The sequence below is a fragment of the Saccostrea echinata genome, unplaced genomic scaffold, assembly GCF_033153115.1.
Source record: "Saccostrea echinata isolate AGI-Se365-2 ecotype Australia unplaced genomic scaffold, CSIRO_AGI_Sech_v1 ptg000022l, whole genome shotgun sequence".
Taxonomy (NCBI): Eukaryota; Metazoa; Mollusca; class Bivalvia; order Ostreida; family Ostreidae; genus Saccostrea; species Saccostrea echinata.
Window position 1 is genome coordinate 994,205 of NW_026889771.1, and position 13,399 is coordinate 1,007,603.

The 13,399-nt window shown below is 31.3% G+C and overlaps 1 protein-coding gene and 1 long non-coding RNA gene across 2 annotated transcripts; one reads left to right on the forward strand and one right to left on the reverse strand.

The window, feature by feature from the left end:
* Window positions 1-665: 665 nt before the first annotated feature.
* On the forward strand, window positions 666-9,719 carry LOC133190612 (uncharacterized). Its single transcript, XM_061326302.1, has 5 exons — window positions 666-758; window positions 6,966-7,161; window positions 7,804-7,914; window positions 8,179-8,251; window positions 8,760-9,719. Exons 1-5 carry the CDS (start codon window positions 666-668, stop codon window positions 8,938-8,940), a joined length of 654 nt encoding a protein of 217 aa, XP_061182286.1. The 3' UTR covers window positions 8,941-9,719.
* Window positions 9,720-12,475: 2,756 nt separating this feature from the next.
* LOC133190762 (uncharacterized) lies at window positions 12,476-13,399 on the reverse strand. The gene is made up of 3 exons (XR_009721608.1): window positions 13,338-13,399; window positions 12,939-13,183; window positions 12,476-12,839 (listed from the first exon to the last, which is right to left on the reverse strand). It is a non-coding gene; the product is annotated as an uncharacterized LOC133190762 (long non-coding RNA).

The following is a 13,399-nucleotide window of genomic DNA, read 5'->3' on the forward strand; positions in this document are numbered from 1 at the left end:
TCAGAGTAGAAATGTTCGAAAGCAAAACCCACTCACAGTATTGTCAGTCCGTGCTCAGTGGTGTGTGCAGACTTTAACAATTGAACACACCCGGTGAATCGTAAACATTAACAATAACAGAGCTCGTGCCCCGTTTACAAAAACAGTTTACGTTTCACGGGTGTATTCAATTTGTTAAACTCTGTACACAACACTGAGCACGGGTTGACGATATTAGTGAGAGGGTTTGCTTTCGCACATTTCTACTCTGAATTTTCTGAATTATAGATGTAATGTTTTTAATACACAACAAAATCGCTTCTTTTCTTAAATATTAAGGATAAAGATAAAATTTGTGAAAGTGCAATGACGTGTTAATCAAACGCGTCTAGGAATTCGTAGTTCCAATAATTTCTAGATAAAAAAAGTTTTTAATTATATTTTCGTGTGAAATGCTATTGCAATATATAAGTCGTGATATTATACAGAAAATTTGAGAAAATATTAACTTCAAATCTGTGTCTAAGCACCTTTAAAATCTTTCAAAGTATGTGCAATTTTTACCGATACGTGCATTTTTATTTTACTCTGTATATTTTTCAGCAATTTCGTGGTTGTGCAGAAAGTAATTTTGATGCAATCGGCGTGCCATAGTAGACATCTGAAAATATTAAGTTTCATCAAAGATGGCGCATTTTAAAGACCACGGAATTAATTTTCCTTTGTTTTCGATGGCTACATTTATGTTAATTGCTATGCACATATCCCTCGATTATTCTGTAAGTATGGACATTATAATTACCATTTGAATAGATTAAATAAAACAGTAAAGCATAATATGTTTTATTTTTAGAAGCACTTCAAATATGAACTGCACATACAGATTCTTAAACAGGTTGATTTGTTATCTTTGGTTGAAAATTACGTCTGAATTCACATTAGCTAACACAGATATAGGGCCATGCAAAACTTTTTTTTCCTATCTAGACTAGATAACGATACATGTACATAAGAAGTGAATTTTTTCATATTCAAGTTTATTTTTACCTCTAAGCTAGAAATAAGAAAGTAATATCTAAGGAATGTGTCTGATTTAAGGGAATCTGGTGTGATAGCCGAAACTGCAACACACAATATTGCGGCGAAGTCGCTCATTCGAATATGCTCAAATCTAGAATATATTCAGATCTATCATTGTAAATGTCAGCATCTTCAATTACATCAACTGCAAACCATGGACACAGTTTTTTTTTTTTTACTCTGTGTATATCTTTTGCAAGAATGTTTTACAATCGCTATAATAGAATATATTTTTTTAGTATGAGAATTTTAAGAAATTAATTATTTCTATATTTTTTCTTGTAAAATAAGGAGTAGAGGCAATACCTCAAAATTTGGTTAAGTTGTTTCTTGTGACAAACAAAAAGCAATATTTCCTAAGTGCTTCATTTTCAAAAGAAGTGTTTTATTTCAAAGAATGAAGTTATATTAGCTTGCAAGAAAAATTCACCATGAAGTATATCATAAATAATTTTGAAACATAAAGGTATCGAGAAACTTTCAAAAAAAATTCGTGTCACAAACTGGCTGAATGAATAGAAAATTGTATCTTTGTTGGAAAAATATAATCTTAGACAATATACTTCATCATTTTTTATCACAGAAGTAAAATATTTTTAAAATTCTGTATTAATAAGCTGTGTTTGTCAAACTTAGTTTAAAGTTTCTCAAATGCAAATCAAACTCATAGGTCAAGACGTGTAAAAAATGTAGTTTCCAATGAAAAGTCTTGTCACAAGGAATCTACTTGTGAAAAAATGAAAGCCCTTGCACCAACCATTCAAAAATCTTTGAAAGGATTTATGACAAGGAATATAGGCGTAAATTATGAAAGCCCTAGCACCAACGGTTCAAAAGTTTTTTTTTCAAAAGTGGTTAAACGCCAAGGACAGAGTCAAAAGGTAAATAATGCTTGTACCCAAATCAAGGACTTGTCAAAAGTAATACTCCAAGGTCAGAATTGTTTGAGCCCAAAGGAATTCCTTATCACAAGGAATACACAGCCCTAGCATTAACCATTTAAAAGCTATGGCCAAGATTAAAGTTTTTCAAAAGTAGGACAAAATCAAAAGATCCAAAATGTTGGTACCGAAGAAAAGATCTTGTCAAATGGAATTAATTTGTGAAATATGAATACCCTAGCACTAACCGTTCAAAAGCATAAAGTTTGGTAAAATTTTGCAAAAGTGGGTCAAACTCCAAGTTCAAGGTCAAGAGGTGAAATATATTAGTACATAAAGAAAGGTCTTGTCATATGCAATATTCATGTGAAATATGAAAGCCCTATCTCCAGTTACTCAATGGGCAAATCAAATCATCCATTACGCGGGCATAAAATAAACAATTACCAGAAAAGTGCTTATGATATAAAAATCCGTGAGATCTCACTGTCAAGAAAAGTAAAGTAATTACGTTACAAAACTCTATTGCCCTGGAATCCTTTAACCTTTGATACTTTCCTTGTTTAAATTGAAATATATTTTGTTAAAAAATATTATATTTTGTACCAATAATATGTATGGGGGCTGTTCGAAAATTATTGAGACAAATCCTTTTACTCCACAAAGGACAGAGATAAATTCATAAAAAAATCGTCAACGTTTTTTAAAGAACACAGAAAACAAATGTACAAAATTTCTAATTTATAGGATAATTAAATAAGTTCCGGTGAAATTATAAACAAGCATATGTCTATTGACCTGGAGCAGCATCGCTACGTCATTTTAACGTCAGGTCAGCCGATATATTCTCATTGTGAAATGATCAGGAAGCGATCAATCTACTTTCTATGTCATTACATATAACATTTCAAAAATCTAACTGTCTCTTATAATTCTTAATCGATTCTTTAAAAAATTTAAAAAATAAAACGTGTGCTGTTGCTACCCCAGTGTAAAATATACACAAAGTGTCAAATACAGGTTGACTTAGCATCATGCAGTACCGAGTTATGCAATGCGTATTTAGTCCGTATTAATTGATGGTCGTCCGAAGCTTTTGTTTTTACTCTGGTTGAATTATTTGTAAGAAAATAATATATACCAATGAAAAAATAAACCCTTAGATATGTTTTATTGCATTGTTATTGTTTTAGCAGGTCGTTTAGTCTGGACAAGAGTTCTCAATACCGCTACACAAAATTTTAGGTATGATCGCTGCTCCGCCTTGACGTCAAAATCCGTTTTGTCGTCGTTATCAGATTGCTATACCGCGCGTAAATTTTTCAATGATCTCCGTATTTCTGATCGAAATTCTAACAAACTTGCACAAAATGAAGTCAAAGTTAAATTGAAAAATTATATACATAATTTGAATTATTTTCGTACTTACTATGGGTCCACTGGGAGTTTTAACGTTGGTGTTATATATTTTCAATATCCGATTTCGTGACTGCGCCGGGTACCCTTACCATTGAAACATTAATATATCATTGAAAAGATGAAATAAAATATTTTTAAAGCATTTCTTGTTTTTAGTGCTTCTTAGAGTTTGTCAAACGTATATGCAAATTTTCACCGAAAAACGTTCATTAGAAAGAAGAATATACACAATGTCTCAATAATTTCCGAACAGCCCTCGTATTTTCCGTCTTCTACAAATGCACAAAATTAGAAATTCTAGTATAGTTTATAGTATATCAAAATCCATTTTCTTGTGACCTACGTTATTATATCATACAGCGTCTATATGGAATGCAAAGCAGTGAATCAAAACTATCAATGAAGCCATATAATTTTTTGAGGGCCAAATAAGTAATATTTTCATGTAGGAAGAGGGCGTAATAAGTTTTTAAAACTTGTGCCCAATCCTTTTGTAATTAGAAACTACAATAAAATATGTTCAAACCAAGTAATATTTTTGTGAAATACGTTATAGTAAATTACGTTACATTTTATTCATATTGTATCCAGGGTCGAGTTTCTTTAATTACCCGACGCCACGAGCGTCAGGCAGTACATGTATAAGGATCAATTTGTTCCATGGTCCGAAACTAAGAGATCATACTTACTGAGCTAGATTTTGTGCAAGCTGATATAGATCGGAATTTATTAACAGCTTGCAGAAGAAAGAATCATATTACTGAAGCAAAATATTGATGTGTTTACTTCCTTCATATTTTTACATGCACCTGTTTATTCTTTGCTATACCCTATAGGACATGTCCGTTTAACAGTTTTTCTACGTTTCTAAACTATTGAATTTGTCTATTTGTCTTCTACGAAAGGGTTGAGACAATCAAATGTCACGAGTAAATTATCTTTGCGCCTTTTTCTTGGTTTGTTCTATTGAAAGGTGATAACTCCCATGGAAATAAATAAAGTTTGTTCTTTAACCTCATTCTTTAGGTTCAGATTTTTTAACTACGAATTTTATATCTCTTTTTTAATAACATCATAACATAACATACGACTTCTCTATATGAGTGAAAAATTCTCGAATGGGATGTTAAACAATATACAATCAATCGATCAATCTTTAGTCTTCAGATATATATATTTAAGATTTTTTTTAATAGACTCCATATCAACAAGGGAAATTGTGTGCAGTTTTACTTTTTAATGATAATCTTTGGTCAACATTTGGTTAACTGGATTGATACATTTTGCCCTGCATCTAACATTGTGGAAATTTCACATCCATATATGTCCTTACTTCTTATAAGGCCCTAAGTACGCGGGGAGGGGGGGGGGTCTGCCCCCCATTTTTTCTGAGAATAGTCTTTTTAATATAGTTTTACTGTGTAAATTGTCATTTTGAAGCTGATCCCCCCACCCACCATTTAAAATATCTTTAATACATTGTCATATATGCTATCCATATGCATGTACATTCCACTTGTATTCCTGTTATTTGAGATACAATAAATATCTTTACGTAAATGTTCACTTTGTAATAAGTTTCCATTCTTCTGATGAGTCGCCAAAAAGGTAAGATAAAAAAATTCATGATGTTTTGTATAAAGTCCAAAAAATGTAAGGTAATGAAATATTACGATCCCCCCACCCCAACTTCAAAAAAGGGACGGAAACATTTATTTCTTATCATGCTTATATGTTCTATAGATATAAATTGCTTAGTCAGGCAAGCTTTTTGAAAAGCTATTACTTGTATTTGATATAATTTTTCATATTTTTTTCATCCAGAGTTGACATGTAGAAATCTATACAGAAGATTTTCTTTTCATTATTGGTTATGAAATATAGTGAACAGTTTTTCAAAGTTATTAGCAAAGCTTAACTGAATTTAGGCGAATAACTCATATCTTTTTCCCCCTTCAAAGTTCTTTTTTTCTCTATCATATCTATATTACCCAATGAGGTTTTTTTCCTTTCATAACTTTATTATCTAATGCTTTCTCTAATATCAACATTTATACATATTTATAAAGTGACATTTATTTGATACAATTATGGACGAGTTTAACTCATTTTATAGGTAATTAAAGTTTTCCCGTTTTTTGTTAACTTATATTAATGTTTAAGTATGCAAATATATTAAAAGGTGGAAACCTGTATATTTGTGTCCTCATTTAAGATATAAAACTATATTAGTGAGTGGAATTTACTGCAGTTATATTTCTTTGAACTGTTCAAAGTTAGTGGGTAGAGACACCTTATTACATCTACTTTTTCCAAAAATAATTCCTGTTATTACGACAATTTGGCAAGAAATTATGATTTCGAGAAGATTAAGCAAACACTTTGAAGATGAATGGAAAAAAACACTAATGTGCTTTTCGCAGAAGGTCCTTCCTCCTTAATCACCTTAGATGTTTTTCAGGTGTTATACACTTAATTGTATCATTACTTTACCAAAGAGGTATTATTTTCAAACATATATCGGGATATAGATATCAGTACGTCAGGTGATCAAATCCCATGAAGCCCAAGGGCTCGATGGTAAATCTGATCACGTACAAACCCGTATCTATATTCCGATAGATACGGATACAAATCTGTACCTATATTCCGATAAATATTTTAAAATAATACCTTATTACTTATGTTTGCATTTGTAATTGACTTATAACAGTTGTAATCTTAGACCAATGTTTTATTTTTTAAAATCTCGAACATATCAACTTAATTCGTTGGATAAATTAATTTGAACTGTATGAGATTGTTTAGAGAGTATTACATTGTGTATATTTCCCTTATAAATAAAATTAATTTGTTCTAGGAAAATTTAAATGTTGTCGGTCCCAAAATCCAAACTGTTCGCCTTAGGCCGTGAACAATTTAGTCGCATGCAAAAGTTCGGTTCGAGGGTTCGACAAAACGAATTCTTCCCGTACACTTTGTAAATGTTTTGTCATATCCTTTACAAAAATATCCAAAGCCAACGAATGTGCAGTTGTTAAAGCGTGTAGGCTGAGTCGGATGATTTTGCCAAAGCTGATCAGGAATATGGAATGCAAATTAATTTGATGCAAAAAAGTCATACCACTTTTACATCCCATCAACTGTTCCAACCATATGGGCTTGTCTTCTGGATTGTCAACTGTAAAATAAATTAATAAAATTTTGAATCTACTTTAAATACAATTGAAAAGTTGTTACAATAAAGATTCTGACACTTTCAGACAAGAAATAACATGTTTTAAAAAAAAAGTACCACACCTATATACATAAACTGTCTGAAAGTGTCAGAATCTTTATTGTAACAACTTTTTAAGTATATTTAAAGAAGATTCAAAATTTTATCAATTCATTTTATATTTGACAATACAGAAGACAAGCCCCTATGGTTCCAACATCTCTCCGAGCACTCTAACATATATTTTCGACCGCTCATTTAAAAAATTAGAATTGTTATACTCTTTTGAAAAAAAAGTTTTATATAGGAATCGATTTTTAAAGGCGTAACAATTAGGATCATTGAATCTTCTATAGTACTTCCATTATTAAACACACCTTATTTCATAGAATGTCATACAGAACCCTGTCCACAGAGTCACGAATTGTCCACAAAATGACACAGAATGGAAAAAGGCTTCTAGAAGACTAAACTGTACTGATGACGACGCTAAATCAGTTAACAGATACCACTGTCTACCGAATAGTGAATTGAGTACTTTGTTGGAATTCTGTTACAGTCAGACAAGGACTCTGGTAGAAGAAGGTATCTCTAATCTGTTTAAAATCATAAATCGTTATAAAAGGCTATGTAGACACAGAGAGGGTTTCAGATAAGTGGATTTTAAGAAAATAGTCTTATTTTTAAGAACAGACAAATTAATATTCTGATACTGATGGAAATTTTCCAGTTTATCATGTGCTGTCGATTTCTGAATTACATGTATTTTATGGATATTTTCTTTTTGTTAAGTTCATGTTATTTGTAATAATAATCTACACTAAAATATCATTTAAAGTCATATATGGCGTATTTTTTATAATTCAGACTAACTAAAATTAAAAAAGATCCTTCTATTTGTTTTATTACTTTATATAAAGATAGGGCTTTCCTGCAAATTACACAATTTAAATCAATCACGTTTCAAAGATATTAGAAATCTAAAACAATAACCGATTTATTTACCGACTTTTCATTTAAATAACAGACACAGTTTTAGGTTAATTTAACTATGGAAACATGAGGCTATTTAAGTTCAAAATCGATGAAAATTTTAGTTTGAACGTAAATAACATATATCATGTTTATATAAACTCAGTTTCGTATTTTTATTTTTTAACTCAGGTACGCCATATATAGCTTTAATAATGATAAAAGAAAAAAAGTATCTAAAATGTTGATCTTTAGGAAATTGCATGCAGCTTGTGTCATCAATTCACATACTGAATAACTACCGGTGTGATCAATTCGATACTGGATGTCCAGATATACCATATTTCAGTGACAAGACTTACAATTGTAAGTACTAGAGTTTTTTTTTTCAATTTTTATTTTATAAATTATTTCGACTTAATAGTTTTATCTTTAGTGATTTTTTTTATCTCCAACTGGAACTGTAAATTAACTTATTTCACCTCATTTCATCGTTAAGACTATACTTAGCAGTAACTATACAATTATTTGTGCTTTGTAAACTTTTGAAAGTTGAACCCCCTTTTTTAATTCACAGATATAGAATGTCTATTCAATATTTCTTCCTTAGGATTATGATTGGTTTTTCAGATCTAGAATGTGTGGAGATTGACCCGGAAAACCATTGTTATTTGGCAGAGCCATCGTGCAAAACAACTACGAGGTAAGGAGCTAGAGATACAACTTTAGATAGATTTGTGAGTAAGATCAATATAATGTATTACAATCACTTAACCAGAGAAAATGTCTCTATACAGATTAATTACCAAATACAATGTATTAGAAACCATACAATTGCGTACAAAAGCAAAAGCAAATAGTTTACCTGCACTGCGGTAAAAATCGGTCAATATATACTGTCACTGTCGAACACCAACGAATGCAAATAAGATTTAGCTGATCCCACCCACAGTGCATGTGACCTAAGTGGTCCAATATCTCATCGACAATCTCACTGTGCGGTCAAACATCGATTTTTTATGACCGCGCAGTAAAACATTGGAAATGTTAGACTTTTTTAGTATAGATTTATATCGGAACTAATTTTTAAAGGTATAACAAAATCTATAGCTAGTTTATAGGTATATAGGTAGTTTAGCTATAGTCAACTCAACATTTTTAAGTTGAAGTCATAGCGATAACATTAACAAACATATTATAATCTTTTTCAGCAAATACAGTTCTCGTTACACAATTAGTTCGTCATATGAGGAAACATCGTCAAAGTCATCGACTGCAAAGAAGGAAGATGAAGAGGAAAAAGTCTCAATAATCGCCCCAATCATCTTGACCATTTTACTGTTGATAGCAATTTTTGTGGGAATATTTTGTTGGAAACTTAGGGTGAAATAAGCAGTTTCCCGTCATGGGAAACCACATGGAAACCTCAAGTTTAAAACATGTTTCCCAGTGGTTTCCGCAGAGGATGCCAGGTTATTCCATCAAGTTTCTGTGGCACGGAAACTACTACGCTCCAATTCCATTAGGTATCCCGAACCAAGGAAACCTGAAGTTCCCCGAGCCTCCATGTAGTTTCCCTAATGGGAAACCTGAAGATTCCACTGCTTTCCAAAATTAGGAAACTATATGTGGAATAGGAGCGTAGTGGTTTCCATGGAATGGAAACTCGATGGAATCCTCAGGTTTCCCAGTAACGGAAACCAGAGGAAACCTCGTGATTCCCGAAGTTTCCATGACTCAGGAAACTACATGGAATTGGAGCGTAGCGGTTTCCGTGTAATGGAAACTTGGTGGAATCATCTGGTGTCTCATAAAAAGAAATTACAGGGAAACTTCAAGATTCCCTTATTTTTCTGAGACGGGAAGCAATGTGTAGTTGTGGTGTAATAGTTTCCATACCATGGAAACTACAGGGTAGGTTGAGCATTTCAATTTTGAGAAATGATTGACAAGCATTTGGAAGCTCAAGGATCCCTGCATTTTCCATGGTGAATCTTTCTTGTCTAGAATGTGAAAAGAGAACAGCAGGTTTAAATCAAATTATATATTATTAATTTCCTTGGTAAAAGGTGTTTTCTTTTCAAAATCTATTAAGAAAATGTATAAAGAGGAAAAAGCATTATAAAATCATATGTTAATAATTCATTTGATGTGCAAAAACATTATTTTAAAATGATACCAAAATAAATAAAATCATATATCATGGTAAACAATGAAGTAGTCTTTCACATCTAAGTCCATTCATAAACTTCATTAAATACTCAGTACTTCTTTCAACATCAGCTTCCCTTGTATTTTCTTCACATCATCTGCCATCTGCAATATATTTTCATAAAAAAATTATTATTTGATGTAAGAATTGTATGCTTGAACATTATTTAGAAATCTGACAAGAGCACTCAATGTCCTTTAATGTACCAATATCAGTGATTAGTTTCAGTCTTTAAATTTAATGATCATGAAATCATAATAATGCAGGTATGATTGAGAATATGACCATCTCATACAACACTGCTTTTAGTTGAGTCAACTGGGGAGAAATGTGCTCCGGACAAAGATATTACAAATCTTTTTTTTCTTATTAATTGATATTTGACCAAGAAAATTGGTTAAAGATCACTACATACCCTTCATCCCATGGAACAAGCCAGATCATACCAAGGGAGAAAAATTATAGTCTGAACAAGGACTTTAGATAAAGATGTATAGGGTATTTTGATACTGAACTTTGATCTAGATAAATGAGCTAAGGTAACTTTTTACCCTCCGTCCACAGGCACTCTATGAGTTAAATTTGAGTGAGATTGGGCTAGAAAATATACTCAGGACAAGTGATATCAAATGGACAGACAGATCATCTCATGGCATCTGCAGAACAGGACCCTAAAAAACAATGCATATATATGTAAAGCTATATCCGTACAAGTCAATATGAATTCATCATATGTTGCATTGCATACACATGCTTTAATCATGTTTAATACCTTACGAATAATTTCATATTGCATGTACAATCAGTTTACATACAAATAATCTAAATTTCATCAAAAACGACCAACATAACAGCCATTCAAGATTTAGCTAATCAACATTCAGTACAAGTTCAAGTCGGTCCTACTAAACAGAGAACCCTAGAGGACTCTAGAGAACCCTACAGAACTCAAGGTTTATTTGGTCAATTCAAATAAATTTTATGCATAATTGAGTTTATTTTTACTTTATTAATCATATTCTATCTATAAAATCAATAACAAGAATTTTTAATAATGTTTTCCCTCGAAAAAAGTTCAAAACGTAACAACATAGACTAGTGTAATATTTTATGTCATCCCGATCCCAACTGAATTTCAAATATGTTGTTAATTGAAATAATAATTTTACCACATAATTTTACAATTCTTTTTCATTGAGATTTGCAGTCTGTGTATACACAGTAAACATAAATTCAGACATCCATATCATTTCAGACAAATTTTAACAATTTTAATACAATATAACAAATATACTGTAATATTTGTGTACTTTGTCTTTTGCAATTTTTCATCACATATAGCGGGAATAATTGGAACTTTCGTGGGATTAATTTTTTTTCTAATTAAAATAAATGAATAAAACCGATTATTTTCATCATTTTTCTTAAATCAAAATGTAAAGAAGAAAAATAAATAAATGTGTTTATATTTTGAATATTAGCATGATTGGTAAGTTTGGTTTATTTCCATGCCAGGCCAGGCCGCTCATACATGATGCATACGTGGTATAAACACATAATGCTTTCAGTAAAACTCTACCAGCTGTTCTTTGACGTTACATATTTAAAAAAAAATAAAATAAAACCCTTTACCTAATAATTAGGTATGGGGTTTATATATATATATATATATATATATATATATATATATATATATATATATATATATATATATATATATATATATATATATATATATCAAAGAAAATATGGAACGTCAAGTGCCTGTGTTCTTTTCCTTTAGAATTTGATCTACCTTATCTCCCCTTTCTCTAAATGAATGAATAGGAATGATTTGAACATGTAACGATATTTTGTATACATGTACACATGTTAAATACATGTACATGTTGTTTTTCTTATTCATTTCATGTATTTCCTTCTCTGCTAAACATATACTGGATGTGTAGGAATACCCTAAATTATTACCTTTCTCTTACATGTAACATTTTGTATTTATTTATATAACTTTGTTGCAAATAACCTGAAATAATAATCATACATTGATGTTTAAAAAGGACAACATTGAATATTTCAGATTCTGATTCAAAACGACTACCCGTAACAGTTTTTACTGACATGTGCATGTTTTTGAGCCTTCGTAATTCTGTAAACGAATTTAAAATAAAATACCTTATGTTTTTATTTTAAAAAAAATATAGAAAGAAAGAAAAACACGAGGTACGTGGTCAACACACAGCAGTTCCTATTGTCAAGTAAGAGTTATCTCCTTTAATACTGCAAACTCTCGTATCAAATGCTAAATGAATCAAATAAAAAAATATTTTTTGAATTAATTTTTGGTCAAATGTTAACCAAATACTTTATAAAAGTAATGTATCAAATATTGTAATAAGAAATTAGGGAGACAATACCGCGGGCGGTTAGATTTTCTCTGCAGGCGTGCTCTACGAAATATGCAAACTATAAAACGAATAAAAACTCCAAACTGTGCTTTTTAAATTATTTATGTTTAGTAAAACATCAACAACATGGTCTGTAAAAGTAATATATCTAACAAATACAAATTAATTCGATAAATAACACGGCAGGCGTTATAGATTTTCTCGACAGGCTTATTTTCCCCTGGCAGACGTCGGCAGGCGTATTTTAGTATATTACCCTATGGTGCCATAGGGCTAGCTATATCTACAAAGTCTACTATGATGTCTTAGCATTTTGAAATTATCATTGCTCAAGAAGGCTGAACACTTACTTGGATCAACTTCTGGTAAAGATTTTTGACTGTCCTCATCATGCTCAATATTTTGGGATTCGGGTACAATATCTGTTGAGGTTTCAGGAACGGGAACTGAATCCTTTAGGATTTTGTCCTCACCACTCTCTATACTAGTGGTTAATACGGTGTCTGCTTTCACAGATTTGTCAATTGAACATGATTTTATTTCTTGTACCACATTCGAAGACAACTTTTTGCCTGAATTGCGGCGTGGACTTCTTCTTTTGCTTTCTTCTTGAAGAGCCACAGTCGCCGGTGTCAGACTGAGACAGGCTGTTTTTCTTTCAGTGTCTTTGCAAGCTTTAGAAGACAGATACAATAAATGGACAGTTAAAGATACAACCGCATACAGATGGAAACCAATTCTGAGATGTTACAAAATAATAATGGGAAATATACCTATAATGACAGATTCTTTTTCATCTAGTTTAAATACATGTGTATGTGTTTCGATTCCCTTTGTTGGTGATGTTTTAGATCTTTTTCTCCTTTCAGCTTTTTTACAAGAGTTGTCTTTCCTGCTTCAGCACACCCAATCACCATTCCCCTTCCATTAAAGACACAGATACTTCCAGTTTTCATACTATTTACAAATCGTTTTATATTCTGTGAACTCCAAAATAGGATCTCCCTCGGTACATTCACTAAAACAAAATTGATATGCTTAATTATTTGTACAATCTTTGCATCCTAATTGCATTTAACATCTTTTGGACATTTTTCTGACTTAAATTACATGTACACTGAAATTTTTCTTTTTAAGTAAACTAATTTTATTTCTTTACACTTTCAACACACATCTCCTTGCGGTGTCAGGAAATAATCGTGTATCGTTTGGCAAAGGTCGAAAAAAGTCAATC

What these genes read in the sequence shown, in the direction of transcription:
- LOC133190612 (XM_061326302.1), top strand. Translation starts at nt 666, where the DNA reads ATGGCGCATTTTAAAGACCACGGAATTAATTTTCCTTTGTTTTCGATG. An exon ending in AAGGACTCTGGTAGAAGAAG is followed by an intron (nt 7,162 to 7,803) that starts GTATCTCTAATC and finishes GTTGATCTTTAG; the next exon opens with GAAATTGCATGCAGCTTGTG. An exon ending in CAGTGACAAGACTTACAATT is followed by an intron (nt 7,915 to 8,178) that starts GTAAGTACTAGA and finishes TTGGTTTTTCAG; the next exon opens with ATCTAGAATGTGTGGAGATT.